This window comes from Cryptomeria japonica, chromosome 3 (genome assembly GCF_030272615.1).
Source record: "Cryptomeria japonica chromosome 3, Sugi_1.0, whole genome shotgun sequence".
In the NCBI taxonomy this organism is placed as follows: domain Eukaryota; kingdom Viridiplantae; phylum Streptophyta; class Pinopsida; order Cupressales; family Cupressaceae; genus Cryptomeria; species Cryptomeria japonica.
The window spans coordinates 552247405-552266151 of record NC_081407.1 but is presented as its reverse complement, the minus strand read 5'-3'; the positions used below and the strand labels follow the sequence as shown (position 1 = coordinate 552266151).

Here is an 18747-nt window from a genome sequence, read left to right as displayed (position 1 = left end):
AGAAAGTGGGGGTCCCCATTTGCAATGGGGCGATGTGTGAATACCTCACAACAATACCCATGTGGCACATTGAAGATATCTGCATAGCTTATTATGGTCTAGCATGTTAAGAACTGCTTATGAGTTGGTGACGTGCTTCCTTCTCTGTGGTAATGTAATGATTTTTCAATGTGCAGTACTAGTTTGTGAAAGATGGAGGATGGTATTTCAGTTGCAGTGGTGCAGGATAAATGATCCCAAGTAGGGCAAGAAATGATGTTCCTTTCAGGTGTACAGTCTCGGATTTGAGGAAAAGGTGAGCTTATTATGGTCTAGCATGTGAAGGACCGCTTATGAGTTGGTGATGTGCTTCCTTCTGTGTGGTAATGTAATGATTATTTAGTGTGTAGTTTGTGAAAGATGGAGGATGGTGTTTCAGTTGCAGTGATGCAGGAAGAATGATTCCAAGTAGGGGAAGAAATGATGTTCCTTTCAGGTGTACAGTCTCGGATTTGAGGGTCAGGTGCACTTTTAAAATCACCAGTCTTGACTCCCTTGAGTTTGTGAAGGAGACTATTGGTGCATAAGTGCTGGCTAACATGGAAGCAATGCATATGTATGCACCATTGGCCGAAATTTTTGTATCTGAGCTGGAGGCTAGAGTTGTAGACCTGACAGTTCGCAGGTGGATTCTGCACTCTTTCCTGCAAGACTATGTGGGAGGGCTTGGAAAAGCTTGTTATGAGGAGAACTTTGTAGTGCCTGACGAGATGGTAGCAGGGAATATGGAGTCTGAGAGCCCTTAAATTGCCAATGGGGTGAGTTCTACAGGCATGGAGTGCATTGTCACATATTGTCAAGATGTGGCATTGTATGTAGAGAATATGAGGCTAATTTTTTGGGGATGGATGCCTGGCGATTTCAAGCCTTGTGACTATGTCAGTTTTGTCTGCAAGCAGTATTCAGAGAGCTGTTCAGAATACCATCTTGAAGCCTGGAATTCAGACTGTTGAATATGCAGATGGGGTTACACAGTTTTAGGCCCTCGGTAGTTTGTAAAGTGACAAAAAAAATTGATATGACGGTTGTTTTCTTGGTGCTTGTATTGGGTGATGCTTTCTGTTTTTACTGTATCAGGCTTTCCATGTTTACTGTTATAGTCTAACTGATTTTTGGTCTCTATGTATGTTTTTTCTTTCAGGAGATTGCCCCTATAGAACAGACATCTAAACTATATAAAAAATAATAATTTCTCTTATTTCATCCTGTTTGACTATATGATCAGTCATCTAATGATACGCTTTATTACTTAGTCTCCATATATTTGGAAAACAAGAATACTTTGCATTTTTAACTATATTCAACTGATGTTGTTTCTTTATTTATTCCAGTCTACTACGACTTGATTGTACGTCACACATAAGATCAGTCGTACTTGTTCCAAATGCTCAACAACAAAAGACATTATCTTAGCTAGTTACAAATATTCAATTTTTTAATTCGTTTCCCCTCAACAATTTTTCATGAGCAGTCTTCCTTCGAGGAAGATATATTTATTATTGAGATCTTGTTTTCCTCAGTAATGTGCTGTCAGTGAGTAGTCCAGCATGCTACTTTTCCCATGCTTACCTTAAAGCTTTTATGTTTTCAAAGCATACCACCAATTTCTGTGTGATAACTTGTAGGACATGTTAATTTCCATGTTCATTTGTATATTTGGCTTCACATCCTAAAGAACAGGAGCGTTTTATAACAATCATCTTTCAATCATGAGTCACTAACATAATACTTAATAGGCTTTTGTCAACGTTTTCAGCTGGTTGTGTTCAAATGGACTAATAATTATTATTCATTCTGACTTTCCAAGTCACCACAAAGTTTTCATCCGATGATATACTCCTTCTAAGCCCTACTTCAAATCCCATCTTGTACTGTTCCAACACTAGAAGAACTAGGGATGTGTTTTTGATCCGAATTATGGATTCGGACGACAACACCTAAGTGAGAACCTGCGGTATTGTGGATGAACAAGATAACACAGAATTGAAGCAAGCCAAAAAGTGATCTATTCCATTCGAAAATCCAACATATAGTAGTTCATGAGATTCCAAGGGTCACAAAAACCCCTTGAGAATCGAAACCCAACAGTCACATTTGTTTATTACATAATAAAATCTAAAACTACGAAAATTTCAAAAAAACTATATGAAATTTTGTCATAACTTTAACTAGGCATAACTTTCTGCTCGGGACTCGAAATTACGAGCCATTTAACTCGTTGGAAAGGTCTCCAAGAGTTAGAAGCGAAGTCCTGAAAGAACATGGCTACGGCAACGTTCTAAAGGACAGGCCAAACTTTCAAGGGCTGAAAATGCCCCGAAGGCCTTCAAAAATGACAATTACTAAAATATAAAAAAACTAAAAAAAATATATAAAAATATTTCAAATTTTCTTCTGATCATTACTCCCCCCTTGAAGAGCAATGGGCTCCATTGCATCAACACTCTGAATGAGATGAGGGAAACGGAGCTGAAGTTTCTCCTTGGTAAACCACTTTCCTTGTTGAGCAATCTGCCCTGCTCGAACCACTTTGTATAGATAGTGTTAATGCATGACAGCTTCGGTAAGATAAATGATTGAATGAGAGATAAATGAAGTCTCTCATTCAATCATTTATCCTATTGATAAACTATCAAGAAAACTTCAAGCTATTTCATTTGACGATAATTCTTCATTTGTATATGTCCAATCTACTTAGTCGATCAATGTTCAAACTATCGATAATCATATCATAGTATAGTATACCAATTAATATCGGTTTGCATTATAAATGTGATCACCGATTATTATCGGGTTAACCATGTATCCCGATTTATATCGGTTGAATCCTCAACAGTAAACAAATGATGATTATCGGATTGTTATCGGGTGGCAAAGCATACACCGCTTGATATCTAACTATTAGTTAAGTGATTGGTATCGGTTAAACAAGTCACTTAGACACCGATTGACATCGGTTAACATGTCACGTAAATACCGATTGACATCGGTTATCATAACACGTAAATACCGATTGGCATTGGATACTAACTTATGTAGACCCCGATAGGTATCGGGTTGTTGATTAGAATAAACACCGATTGGTAATCAAAGGGTGCAATCAAGTAATGTCTTGATCGGTCATGTCCATAAGACATGACCGGTCAAGGCATTGCTTGATCCTCCCCTCTTGCATATATATACCAATCGATATTTGTGAGAAGGACAATTGAAATCTATAAATGCTCCTCTCACCTACCACACAAAAGAAGATAATCAGATTTATAAGATAAATAGATAATACATAGATAAAGAGAATATAAATTAGAATACATCTTGCATATTGAATTGAAAATTGAACATTATTTACAGATAGATCTGTTGTTTGAGTGTTTTCACCATGGTGTCCACAATCTGATCACATTGGAATGGAGAAGCTGCACCTGGATTCAATTTTGTAGTGGAAATTGTTTCTGCCACATCTGCAACATCTAACAGTGGAGGAAAATATGGCTTCAAGAGTTCCACATTGAAGACTGGATGAAGACCCAGAAATGGGGGTAAACTAAGCTCAAAAGCATTATCACCAACTTGCTTGATGATTGTGTATGGCCCATAATGCAGAGGGCGAAGCTTCCTATTGGCACCTTGCAATCGTTCCTTCTGAATATGCAGTCACGCCTTGTCCCCGACTTGAAAATTATGAGGAGTACGATGCTCATCATGTCTCTCCTTATATTTCTTATTGCTATGCTCCAAGATTTCATGGACTTGTTGTTGCAGATGATGAATTCTATCAATGAACCGGGTTGCCTTATCCTCCTCCTTACCAACACGTGGAACCAGATCGGGTTGAATAAGTGGTATGGCAACATCCATGGGTGCAAGTGGCTGATAACCAAGACAGACCTCAAATGGACAATGACCAATGGAACTGTGAATTGCCCTGTTGTAGGTATGCTGAACGTATGGAAGACTTTCATCCCATGTGCGGGGATGTTTTGAGTGATATATGCGTAGGATGTGAATGATCATCCGGTTCACTACCTCTGTCTAGCCATCTGTTTGAGGATGGAAAGCAGTAAACTTTGTAATTTTGTGTCCATCTTTTCCCATAATGTGGACCAGAACTTACTAAGAAACCTATTGTCCCTATCTGAAATGATGGTATTCAGCAAACCAAAATGAACCCAAATGTGTTCAAAGAAAAGCTTTGCAGTGTCCTCTGCAGAAATTGTTTTTGTACAAGCCACTATTACTGCCATTTTTGAGAACCTATCTACCACAACATACACACAATCGTGGCCTCTTTTGGTGGTAGGAAGACCAGACATGAAGTCCATAGAAACTGAATGCCAAGGTTTTTCAGGAACAGGAAGTGGTAAATACAATCCAAGTTTACGATTGGCAGGCTTAGCAATAGCACATGCGGTACAAGCTTGAATATATGAAATGACATCATTTCTCAACTTTGGCCAATAAAAATACCTCTGAAGTATAGCAGTAGTCTTACCTATGCCAAAGTGACCAGCAACCTTACTATAGTGAGCTTCCCATATCAGCTTTTTGCGTTCTGCATTGGGCACACAGATTTGGCCAAGGTGACAAAGCATTCCATCCTGCAAATAGAAATCATTCACTTGATGTCCCTTCACCAATTGATTATAAACATCTGCAAATTCAGCATCATTTTCATACAAGCAAGCCCAGGCTTCAGTTTGATGACCACATGAGTCCAATACCATACTGATAGCTGCAATCAGAGGCCTGCTCAAACAGTCTACCACTTTGTTAGTGCTTCCCTTCTTGTGGCAAATATTGAGATGAAATTGTTGAAGATAGGCTGACCATCGTTGATGTCGATCATTCTGCAACTTCCCTTGTGTTTGCAAGAATAGAAGAGGTTTGTGATCTGTGTGGATGACAGTCTCCTTACCCAAAATATAATGTTTCCACTACTTACAAGCTTGAACAATAGCATACAGTTCCTTGTCGTAAGTGGCATACCGACGTACTGTATCAGAAAAAGTCTGACTATGATATGCAACTGGATGACCATGTTGCATAAGGACAGCTCCCAAGGCATATTCTGATGCATCAATTTGTATTTCAAATGACTGTTGCAGGTCAGGAAGAGATAAAACTGGTGCAGAACATAATCTTCGTTTTAACTCCTCGAATGCTTCTTGTTGAGCACCTGTCCATTTAAACTTTGCCTGTGTTCCTCCCCGCAATGACTGATTTAGAGGCCAAGACAAATGGGAAAATCCCAACACAAATCTGTGATAAAAGTTTGCCAATCCAAGGAAACTTTGTAACTCTGTGAGATTTCTAGGAGATGGTCAGTCCTTAATTACTTGTATCTTCTTCGAGTCAACATGGACACCCTCACTCTCAATAACATATCCTAAGTATCTGATACTCTGCATACCAAAGGAGCACTTTTCTTTGTTTGCATAAAGCCCATGATCTTGTAAAGTTGAGAGAATTTTTTCCACATGTTGCAAATGTTCATCCCAAGTTTTGCTAAAGATGAGTATGTCATCCAGATATACCACCATGAAAGAATCAGTGACATGGCCTGAGTACATCATTCTCATGAATGTCGTTGGGGCGTTTGTTAGACCGAAAGGCATCACTAGCCACTCAAACAATCCCTCTTTAGATTTGAAAGTTGTCTTCCACACATCAGCTAAGTCAATTGGTACTTGATGGTATCCCGATTTCAAATCAATTTTTGTGAAGAATCAGGCCCCTCTAAGCTGGTCCAAGAGGTCATCTATCCGGGGAAGTGGATACCTATTTTTGACTGAAATTTTATTCAAGGCCCTATAGTCAATACAAAGTCTCCAAGTTCCATCATTTTTCTTTGCCAGAACAATGGGACTGCCACAGGGTGATGCACTTGGACGAATATGTCCTTTCTCAATCAATTCTTGTATTTGCCTCTTAATTTCATCATTTTCTAATACTGATCTACGATAGACTGGTTCATTAGGCAATGGAGTTCCCGGTATCAAATCAATAGTGTCTTACTTGGCAGTGTGTAGGTACCCCAGTTGGCAACTTAAACAAATTCTCATATTTTATCAAAAAATGGTCCATTGATCTTTTATGATGTGTTGTGGTGTTTGTGATGGCATTGGAATTATATGCAGACTTCTTTTCTTCTTCAGAACAAATCATTAATAATATGAATGTTCCTGTTTTGGCAACCAACCTCCTACATTTCTTAGCACTAATCAAAGAGGTAGTGTATGCAGGGCTTACCTCTGGTATTCAGTATTTCAGCTCACCTAATCTAATTGTCACGCTGCGAGGTCTGGACTCATAGACACCATGACGCTGGTACATATATGGTTGTCCCAACAAAACATCACAAACATCTAAAGGAGCCACATCACAGATTACTTCATCTTTGAAAGGCTTTATAGAGTAGGAAAGGCGACACTACTGGTGCACTTGGATATCTCTCCCTTGACTTACCCATCCCATAGAATAGGGTTGCGGATGTGCTATTGTTTTCAAATTCAATCTTTTCACGGTCTCTGTTGATATTAGGTTCTTTTGACTTCCACTATCAACAATAAAGTGCAGGGCTTTTCCTCCAACCCACATCTGTGAGTGAAACAATCTCTCCTCATCCTCCCGGGGCAATATCTTTGTAGTAGCTACCGTTGCATATGGATCAGCCTCAATAACCTGTTCATGACTTTCTTTTGGGCAAGATTCTGCCACCTGAGGTTCTTCCTTGTCCTCATGCACCTCCATCATTAAACTTTTTATGGTTCTGCAAACTTTTATGTTGTGAGAGGGGCTCTTATGGAATTCACACCACATATGTTCTCTTGTGTCTTCTTCATACCCCATGCCTTTTTCATTGGTGAATTGGGAGAAGATTCCTGGGAGGTTTGTTTCCACGTAGTTTTGCTACCTTCACTCTTCCATTTGTTATTTGCGAAGTTATCCCTCCTTCCTTTCTGTTTGAATTTCTCCTCAATTTTTGTAGCAAATTTATATGCACTAGGTAAAGTCTCTATATTCAGGAATTCCATTTCGGTTTGAATATACCTATGGAGTCCACTCTAATATTTTAAAACTCAGCGCTTCTCACAATCTTTGATGCCAAGTTTTGTTGTTAAAGCATGAAACAGATTAGTATATTCTTGAACAGTTTGGTCTTTTTTCTGTCGAAGCAATTGCCACTGCATATATTTCTGTTCATATGTATCTACAGGAAAATATTCTTCCTTTATGTGCTCCATGAATTCTCCCCATGTGGGTTTTTTATCAAAAATGAACGTAGTGCCAGTTTCTGCTACCTTGGTTGCTAACTTCGCTTCCCAAGAATCTTTCACATGATTTTCAGCTTTGAGAAGAGCGAAAGTTATTTTCTCTTCATCTGAGAACTGGTTGACAAAGAAATACCTTTCCAGTTTTGAAACCCAGTCATCAACGACATCTGCATCAATCTTTCTTTGAAATGTGGGTATATCAAAATTCACTTGCACCTTGAATGGTGTATACCCTGTGAATGGTGGGTTTGCAAGCGACCCATGACTTTCCAGCATTTGCTTGAACTGCTCCATCATTTCTTCACGTTGTTTTGTTAATGCATCTGCAACCAATGCTTTAATGTCATCGTCGGTCTACAACTTAGCCATCTGCAATCTTGTGCGTCTCAAAGGAAGGTAGTCTGAAGGATTTCTGTTTCCAACCCCAATCTTTGATATGTTGATTGCGTGTGATATGACATACAGGAGCGAACTTGCTCTGATACCACTGATCCGAATTATGGATTCGGACGACAACACCTAAGTGAGAAACTGCGGTATTGTGGATGAACAAGATAACACAGAATTGAAGCAAGCCAAAAAGTGATCTATTCCATTCAAAAATCCAACATATAGTAGTTCATGAGATTCCAAAGGTCACAAAAACCCCTTGAGAATCGAAACCCAACAGTCACATTTGTTTATTACATAATAAAATCTAAAACTACGAAAATTTCAAAAAAAACTATATGAAATTTTGTCCTAACTTTAACTAGGCATAACTTTCCACTCGGGACTCAAAATTACGAGTTGTTTAACTCGTTGGAAAAGTCTCCAAGAGTTAGAAGCGAAGTCCTCAAAGAACATGGCTACGACAACGTTCTAAAGGACAGGCCAAACTTTCAAGGGCTGAAAATGCCCCGAAGGCCTTCAAAAATGACAATTACTAACATATAGAAAAAATAAAAAAAATATATAAAAATATTTCAAATTTTTTTCTGATCAGTTTTACATTCTTCTTGTCTATACTTCCCGACACTTGTCCTAGTAGTGACAGGGAATGAAGTTGAAATACTGGTGGAGGTTCTGAAAGAGACCAACAAAGATGATATGAGACTATTGTTGGCACTGGCCCCCACAATGAACTTCTTGACCTGCTTTGCTCAATCAGCCTAGTGGTCTCCTCCCAAAAGCCTCAACAGATAAGTAAACCTAGAAAATAGAAAAATCTGTTTTTCGAAACATGTCTGATTTCTGCGCAAATATTCTCCTCCCGGAAAATGAAAATTGCAAATGTCAATGCCATGTATATTACTTTCTTGCTAAACTGCTTTTCATAAAGATACTTACAGTTCTTATTTCAAAATTATACGATAAGGAAGTCAAAATTACTAACAGAAAACAGAAGGTCCACTCTCGAAAAGAACAGAACACAATGCACCTGATTTACTCTTTGTGCAACATAATTTTGGCTTTGGGATCCCATAGACAATTTGGTGTACGTATCTGTATTTCAATTATTTAAATAAGTTATCTGTGCCCTATCTATTGGAGAATTTTTGCCCATACTAGGAACCAAGCGTTGAGCACTGAAGCTCACTGGACGATGTGAAATGTCTTGTGTATGGTTGATAGCTCCGAAATCCTTATGTATATTGTTGAGAACTTTGTTATAAACTAGCATTGGAATTGAGATTTCAGTCTGCAATTTTATGGTAAACATAAAAGTATTAACAGTGTGTTTTAAGGGCTTTTAGAAAAACTTACCGAGAAAAAGAGTCCGCGAATGCTGACAGCCGCAAACGTGGGATTGCAGTCGCAGCCATTGTCCTCTTCTATCATAATAACCACCGTCACATATTGCAGTGATGAAATTTGCTCACCCAAACCAATTCCCACTCAGTTCTGAGCCCATTTTGATGGAATGTCTTAATACAATCGAACTGAGGACAAATCTAGTCTGTGAAATCCTTTTACATCCTCCTCTTAGGAGTAGCACTCAATTATCATTAATTTGTGATTATTCAATTGTTTTTTTATTGATCATATTTATGAATTTTTTTATTTAATTTTTTTTTAAAATTTTAAATAGTTAAGAATTAAGATGCAAGATTTTTAAGTTTTCAAATTATAGAAATTGTTTTTCTTGAATTTAATTGATTCAAATGATTTACATTTTATTAGATTTCAATGAATTGTTTTAAAATAATATTTGGTATGTTTTAATTTTCTTTTCAAATTATTTAAATTTTTATCTAAATCTTTAAATCTTTTAAAACTTTATTTTAGTTATCTTCATAAAATTTGATAATATAAATATATATCTTTGATAAATATATTAATATATATTTTCTATATAGTATATAATTAAATTAAATATTAGATAAAAGATATAAATAATTTTAATATTATAAAAATTATTAATATATTTATTTCTATATATATACAAATAATATAATTAAAATCATTATATTAAGATTAAATACATTTTTGATATTAAAAGAAAAAAAATTTATATTATAAATCGAGAGACCAAAAAGATGGTTATACAAATGAGTTCAGGGGAGGCAGGGCCTCAACAGTGAAACCAAAAAGAACTAGACGAGTGTCATATACAATGCACTAAAAGAAAACTCCAAAATAAAGTTGTGCTTGCTACCATAAGGAACTAGAGGAGGATTTCATCCTGGTCTTCCAGCCATGTGGTCCACCCCTGTGGTCCTTCCATCCAAACCACCTTCTTTCTTTCCATGATTTGTATGCACATGTCAACCCTATTGAAGGGGGAAGCTCTGGTATCTTGAAGTTCTTTAATCAGTTTCTTAACTACACTCTCAAAGGCGGTTTGATTTTCTGCGATCCTTGCCCATTCATACCCATCTTGCATCTCGTCTATAAACATGGTGGCTCGGCCTCCTTTGAGGAACCGCAAGAGTTTGTTTCGTTCAACATTCATCAGGAAGCAAACCTGCATAGCAATTTTATAGTGTGTAAGTTTTTTAAAAAAACCAGTAAGTTCCCTAGCATTACCTTGGAACTTCTCCTCATTTCTGAGTTTCCAAATAAACCAAAGGATAAAAGAAGACAAAATTTGCCAAATTAAGTTAGCATCCTTTTTAAGATTATGGACGAAACCAATAACTATATCATAAGTGAAGACATGCTCAGTAATGGATATTCCAAACATTAACCAGATCTCCCTAGCAAAAGGGCAGTCAAGGAAGATGTGTCGAGTGGACTCGGGTTTATTGCAGATAGAACAAAGATCATATGCAGCTACATTATTCCTAATAGGCAATCTATCCAGTAAGAGTTGCCATCTGAAACACTTGATCTTAGGGGGGATGGGGGATTTCCAAAGGTTCTCAAAGGTTTTATACCAAGCGGTGGGGCTGTGGAGGACATTCCATAGGGTGTTGACATGGTCGATCACAGAGGTGTCCTAGTTAAGCAAGTTGTAGATAACTTTGGATTTAATTTTTGGAAGGGGGGAGCCATCCTTCCAAAGGAATGAGAGGTACCTGTGGGTGTCAACATGAATGTTCTTAGGAAGATTGAGGGTTTTACAGGCATTCCTAATCATATTGTAGGTCCGCTTATGCGAAGCAGGGAGATTAAATTTACTACTAAGTTCCTCCCAGGTGATGAGGTTGTCATTTTCTAGGATATCTATAAGATACTTGATCCCCTTGTTATGCCAAAATCTAGCAGAACAGCCTTGGGTTAAGGCCAATGGCTTAGAATTATGGTGGAGGTTCCACCATATCGACCTTTCACCATGTATAGTGTTATCATAGTCAATGTTAGAGTTGCAAATAAATCTACGCACATGCTCCCGGGCTTTCCAGATGGACTTAAAGACCCAGGTGCCTTGGACAGACATCGAGAAACTTCCAGCAAGTAGATCACTGAGTGGGAGGGCTTTCCATGATTTGCCAGCCCTGGGGAATCCATTTTGAATGTTGTTTCTGATAAGAATCTTCCAAGGTTCTTGCCCATGTAGTGCATGAAATATCCATTTGGCGGCAAGGGAGATTCCTTACAACTTAAGATCCTTAAGGCCCAAACCTCCAAGTTTTTTGTCTAAATGGCACCAGGCCCATTTCACCGCATGGGCCTTTCTTTTGCCCTTACCATCAGACCAAAGGAAGCGTCTGATAGCCTCTTGAATTTCATAAATTTGATAATTGTTGAACATCCAAACCGAAGAGTAGTAGATACTGTACGAGGAGAGTATTAAAAGAAAATTAAAATTAAACATGTTAATTATATATAATCAATGAATAATAAAATTATGTATAATAATATTTTAGTAAGGTTAAATATATTAAATTATTAAAATATAAGAAAATAGGTGATTAAGGTTTGAGATTAAGGTGTGAATAAATAATTTAATATTTTGCATAATATTGATCAATATTATTAACATATTTAATTATAATCTAAATTATATTTATAACATAAATGAGATATAATATTATATATCCTTATAATATAATATCAATTCTATATAATGCAATAATATAATCTAAAATATTATTTAAAGATTAACATATTAATTATAAATAATTTATTAATAATAACATTACCCAAAATCTAATAATAATAAATCTATTATTAATAATTATATTAAAAAAATTATTAAATAATTATTAATTGAAATTAAGATTATTATTATTAATTTTAAAGTTATAATTTAAATAAATGATTATAACTTAATTTATAATTCTTAATTATATTATAAATTTAATCTTAATTCTTATTTATTATTATAATTCTAAAATAATTATAATAATGATGAGGATTAAAATTAGGTTTATAATACGAGTCGATGTTAGAATAAGGGTTAAGGTTGGGGTTAAAGATAAGATTCAAATTATTTCTAACTTAAGATTAAATTTAGGTTAGAGTTATGGATATTATTGTAATTTTATAACTATGTTATAATTATGTGCACTCTCTATTATACTATTGCAAGAATATATTATCTCAAATTATTACCCAACCTACTTCTAAACAATTGTTTCTATCTCCATTTAATCGTATAGGAAAAGGTGGAGAGGAGGAGACAGCACGTTATTAAACTAAATGATAAAGGTCAACATTCATATTGTTAAAATTGTGAAGTATTAGATTTCATAGGTTATTTTTGGTTTAGTTGTAGGTGGAGAAAATCTATTTATATATGTTAAAATTGTGAAGTATTAGATTTCATAAGTTGTTTTTGGTTTAGTTGTAGATGGAGAAAATCGAATCTGAAATCTTACCACTTATAAAAATAACACACATACAAAATTGAAAACAAAACATACACACATGCATTAAACAGAAAATATGAAGATATCAAATATGATGAAATGGCATAGAGATGAGAGATCAAAGAGACTCAATGAGCACAATGAATAAATATGAAAATTTGAATGTAAGAGAAAACTTCAAAAATTCAAGCATGCAAATGAAAAATTGAATTGCTAGATGATTGAAAGAGAGAGGGGTTGGGTTTAAATAGATATCCTCAGGGTGGATCCAAGTTGTAGGGTGGATCCAAGTTGTAGGATGGATGTGAGATAAAATATTGGTTTGGAGGTGTAAGTGTTTATCCCATATTCATTAGGTGAGTGTAATAGGTGGGGGTGAAACAAGATAAATAGCGGATGGATTGGGTATGCAAGATTAGGAATAATAGGGATAAATGGGATAATGATATAATGTGATATTTATTTAATAGATTAATATATTAACAGAAAAATGGAATAAATATGAATATTAATATGATGAATAATATGGAGAATAGGATAATAAGAATATTATTTAATTTGGATCCATTTAATGATTAGAAAGATTATAATTAAGAGGACATTTTAATGAAAAAATTTAGGTGTCTACATTTTGCCCCTCTTTGAGACAATGTAGCCTATCGCGTTGTTTCAAAGAAAATAATATGTGCCCCAAAGATGTCCTGGTAATGGTGATGATTAATTGGTTATGCCCCCTCAAGAGATTGATTGAACAGATTGATGGAGATTGATCTCTCGATAGATTGTGGGAGAGAAGCTTGGATGATTGATATTGCACAAGTGATTAAGTAGAGATGTACATTTGATAGAAATGCACAGTTGATGAGGCGTAACTAAACAATTCATGGAAATGAACAGTATAGTCAGGTTGATAAGCTGATTAAGTTGATTGAGTTGATTGAGCTGATAGGGATTGATGCTAGCGCAAAATAAAGTGATCCAATGATTGATTGATTGATTGACTGACTGATCTAGAGGCATTGAGATTGCAAGAAGCAAGAAGATTGATATGATAAAGTGATTAAAGATTCAAAGACATGCATCAATTGGATAAAGTGTTTGATCAATCTCGTTGCAATAAGAAGAATGAAGAAGATGATGAAAAAGATAAGATGTTGAATCATTTGAATCTTGTGCCATAAGATTTCAAATTTGATTTTCTCCATCTACACTAGTAAAAGTTTTTTATCTTATTTTATTTTAAATTGGAATCCCATATCATATGAATTGAATCTTGAAATTTAAAAAAATGAATTAAAATTTTGATAATTCTTACTTTATTTACTAGTCATAATGTGTCGACTTAGTACACAATTTGTATGATTTATTATATGTCTTGATATTTAAGGCTTATATTTATGTAATATGTGGATAATCGAGAGCATAAATTTGAATCATTCTAAGAACATTTTATCTTGGAACACTAAAAGGAACCAAAATATACTTGAAAATCATTTAAGAAATTTACATGTGCGAGAGTGTTATCTTCAATATTCATTTACAACCATAAAGTTGGTCTCATCAAGGGGTTAATCTAGGAGAACATGATCTTATAGATCTAACAACTTCTAGAAGCTATTTTTCTATATCACTAGTCTTTACATATCAACAAGCGTCAAAATTTAGGGCAACATAGTATCTAGCAATTTTCAACAGAGCAAGATTAATCTCGCATTTTAGAAAATAATTTCACATGTCAGGGCATTTCCATGGAGCACAAGCTTGACCATGTGTTGGTGAGAATTTAACCTATGTAGATTTACGCAATTGTTGTGGTCCTAAGACAACAAGCAAACTGAGAGCATCTATTTCTTATATACTAACATGACTAGATTTTGCATGGCTTCATAATATCTTCATCATTGTTTCAAGAGCTAAGCGCCTAATCCTTCTCCTCTAATTTCTAAAAAATAGCAATTTCAATTTATCATTCTTAGATGAGTTAATTAAAAATGGGTCAATTGTGCTTTATTTGTATGTATTTATTTTAATTTGCTTAGATTTATGTAAAAAGAATTGTATTCCCTTACATTTTTGTAAACACATACTCTTATACACCCTAAGATTTGACCTAAAGGTCACACCTCCATTCTTCTTAGGATTTTCAAATCTAATATAATTATGATTTTATCATTCACTTTAAGATTTCTTAGGGCTTGGATATACTTTTGTTTATATATTTTGGTCAAGATCTAGGTATACACATTGTTATACATCTTTCGTCACATCTCCCCGCCCTTGAAAAACCCATTGTTATAGCACTTTCTAGGTCGCTTTCCTTAGCAAGCATGCACATATTTGTAATTTTGTCATGTTTATATCTGTGAGATTTTGCCAAGATCTAGAGGCAATGGAAAACACAAATAAGAGAGAACAAAATGTGTGATAGGAATAAATTGTATTCTATCAAGATGAAAATACTGATCAACTAGATCATCATGTGTTACATACAATGAATATGAGCTTGCTTATATAGGCAAGGCTATATGGATTTGTGAGAACACAAACATGACATGTGGCTCAATAAGAAACAAGGGTGTGTAGGAAATAGGTGTGGTAGGTAGGAGAAACAATATAATATTCCACAAGAGGTGGATCACCCATTGAATGTGGAATGTAACAACAAGATAAGACCACAAAAGGTGGAAATTCTCCTACACACACTATCCCAATGTGGCACAAACACCCAAGTGTCTCATACCCAAATACTATGAAATGAAATATCCTAAAGTAAACTTAAGTGAAGTGTAATTATATCCAAGATGAATAAATAATTACACCAACACCCCCCCTTAAGTGCAACTTAGGGGAATGCACTTAAGTCTACAATGCAACTAAGCAATGCAAGATGGGTCTCAGCTACTAGGACATGTTAGGTACCCATGTACAAATTCAAATGCATGCAAACCAATGCAATGAAATCTCTCACAAAGCGGGGAAACATATGAAAACCCAATGGGAAAAAACCCTCCCCCAAAAGAGAGATGAAAAGTAGATACAAAGAACTCTCATAGAAGTATGTGAAGGACAAAACCCCATGCGAGGAAAAAGTCCCCCCCATACGAGAGAAGAAGAAGAGAAGCTAGGTGGCCCCCCTCAATGTAGAATCAACACCAATGATAGAAGCTCGATGATGTATGAAGAAACTTCTCCACAAACATCGAACAATGTTCCTCCCCTTAGGAAGAAACAAAACCAAAGGTGTATCCATGAAGTCTCCCTAACCATGAAGCGAAGATGTAGGAAAAAAACTCATGATGAATGAAGTCTTTGAAAACTACTCAAGTGTCTCCATGTTGATGCTGAAAGTTACCCCCTCCAAAGGTGGTAAACTACTCCACACTGCTGAAAAAGGCACTCCAAGATCTAGTGGATAAGAATGTAGAACAATATCCAAAGACTCACATGTCTCATCTAAGCATAAAGAGACCTCCTCCAACTATTGTACAAAAGTATCCACAATCATGTCAACCTCAAAAGAATGATCATGTAGAGAATGCACAAGAGGGTCAAAGCGTTCCCTCGCAACAATCGAAGAAGGATCATCTTCATCAAAGAGAAGATGAATGTCATCAATGATGTCTCCCAAATCTGCAATGTAGGACTCCACAAACAAACCTGCAATGTCTGTCAAGTAGACATCCCATGAAACTGAAGCTGGAAGACATGAAATATCTTGTTGCACTAAATCACATGAAGGCAAAATTGTTGCACTATATGCATCATCAAGTGCAATAGGTGATGTGATAGCAATAGGAGGAGATGAAATGCAAGGCTCGAGAATAGGGTCACATGTGAGAATCCCCAAGTTCAAGTGCCCAAAGTTATCCTCAAAATCTAAATCATCAACATAGGAAGAATCAACCTCGTCAATAGGACCAAAATGTGACAAAGAGTACAACCGAGATGCATGATCAACCACCGCAGTTGCAATGATAGCTCTAGTCTCTAAGTCTCTAATGATAATTGAATCAGGTGTGAACTCCACAAATTTCCTAGTTTCCCCATGTGTGATTTGATTGATGGAAAGACGATTGTTTGTCAAGTGGGGTACACACAACACATCATTGAAGGAGTTATCCCCAATGGCAATAGATCCTTTCCCAATAACATACATGTATGTATGATTGCCCATCAAAATCTACGACATGTGGCAAGGCTCCAATGTAGAAAACATAGACTGTGAAGATGCCATATGGTGAGAAGCCCTTGAATCTAGATGCCATCTTCCTAAATCATGACTTGTAGTAGCACAAAGAGCTTGTCCCTTTCCTTTATCTGTCCCAAAAGAGTGATCCTTTCCTTTATCCTTGGAAGAAGAAGTCGATGCAGACATTCTAGAAGGTAGGTTGGTTTTGTTCTTCTCAAGAAGATTCTTCACCTCATCAATATCCTTCTTGTAACAATGATGTTCATCATGTCCTGACTTCTTGTAATATGCACAAAAAAGATTGTCCTTATATGATTTCCTCTTAGGTGAGAATGTAGAATCACCTTGTTGTGGAGAGGAGGATTGTGCTCCATCTTGTTGTGGTTTAGACTTAGGTTGCCTTTGATTCTTGCCTTTTCCTTGATTTCTTTGATTCCTTTTATTAGCCACCAATGCTTGTGACTTTGAAGATTTGAGAATCCCCATCTTAGTCAACTTAGAGCTTATGACATCAAGAAAGATTGGAACTGAATCTGGTTTGACAAATATATTAAGAATCGGCCTATCTAGGATGTCCTTAACTCTGAAGACATCCCTGTCGGATCCTTCATTTGGAATAGTATTATCAAATCCATAAAAGTGGCCAAAGTTGGAGCTGGATGGGTTTTTGGAAAAGGTGACAAAATAAGGTTTTTGGAGGATCCTTGGATGAATAATGAATCTCTCTTTGATCAAGGCAACGGTCAATTTATTGAGGAATGTAAAAGGAGGTTTGGACCTATGGTGTGTGACTACAGGAAGGAGAACAAATGGGTGAGGCTTGATGTTATACATACTGGATTTTCCTTACTCCAGAAGGAGCTGTTGTCTTTTTCTATTAACAAAGACTATGATGATGTGTTTCTTTGGAAAATTAATCCTAGAGGTGAATTTACGGTTGCTTCTGCCTACAAAAACACTTTCTCTCAGACCAGTAACCCCATTTGGGGTAAATTTTGGAACATAATTCTGATCCCTAAAGTCAATATGTTCCTTTGGCTTGCTACTCACAATAGGATCCTAGCTATTGACAATTTGGTCCGAAGAGGTTTCAAACTCCCTAACAGGTGCGAGCTATGCCAGAAAGAGGAAGAATCGGTTGATCATCTATTTTTCCACTGCTCATTTACTTGGGAAATTTGGAGTAAGTTGTGGCAGAAATGGAAAGTTGATTGGGTCATGAACAAGAGTCTCAAGGAAATTATCTGGCAATGGGCATTCCCCACCAATTGTCATCTTATCAAGAACCTTTGGTCCCTGATCCTCTCCATGACTTGCTGGGGAATTTGGAAAGAGAGAAATAACAGAATATTTAGGGAAGCTAAGTGCACCTCTTAGGTGGTCTTTGAAAAAATTTGCAGGGCTATAAAAGAGAACATAAATATTCCTCACGGGAATAATAAGCAATGGCTTGTTACTGATATGAATGAAATTGAAAAAGGCATCCTCATTGAATGGAACTTAATACACAAAGTTTGTAGATCTGACAATAAGAATAGGAGAGATAATATTATCTGGTACTTTCCTGATCATGATTGGATAAAGGTGAATTTCGATGGGGCGACTAAAGGCAACCCTGGGAAGTCTGGTGGTGGAGGAGTCATCAGAAATGCTCAAGGTGTCTGTATTGTGGCTATTGCTTCTCCTTTTGGGGTCCAAAATAATCATGTGGTTGAAGCTCTAGCCATGCTAAAAAGCCTCCAGCTTGCTCAGGGATTCAAATTTTAAAAAAATTGGCTGGAAGGGGACTCCCTAAATATCATCCAGGCCCTTAAAGGTACTAGTTCTGTTTCTTGGAATATTACTAACTTAGTTGAAAGTGCTAAAAAATTATTAAATAACTATGTTAGTATTATCATAACTCATACTCTAAGAGAAGGCAATAAGGTTACGGAGCTCTTAGCTAATGAAGGGGTCAATTTAGAGGTGGATGTTAAATATATTGGAGAGACCCATTGTAAAAGGGATG

The 18747-nt window shown here is 36.1% G+C and overlaps 1 protein-coding gene across 2 annotated transcripts in view; it reads right to left on the bottom strand.

Moving 5' to 3' along the window:
- The window catches only part of LOC131029888 (uncharacterized), a 157714-nt gene extending 148439 nt beyond the window's left edge, over positions 1-9275 (bottom strand). Inside the window, exon 1 of one of the 2 annotated variants that reach the window (XM_057960545.2) lies at positions 9060-9275. In XM_057960545.2, coding sequence (XP_057816528.1) covers positions 9060-9118 — 59 coding nt within the window. In that variant the 5' untranslated portion in view covers positions 9119-9275. The remainder of the gene's footprint in view (positions 1-9059) is intronic. The other variant, XM_057960546.2, reaches the window with a different exon arrangement.
- Positions 9276-18747: the final 9472 nt, after the last annotated feature.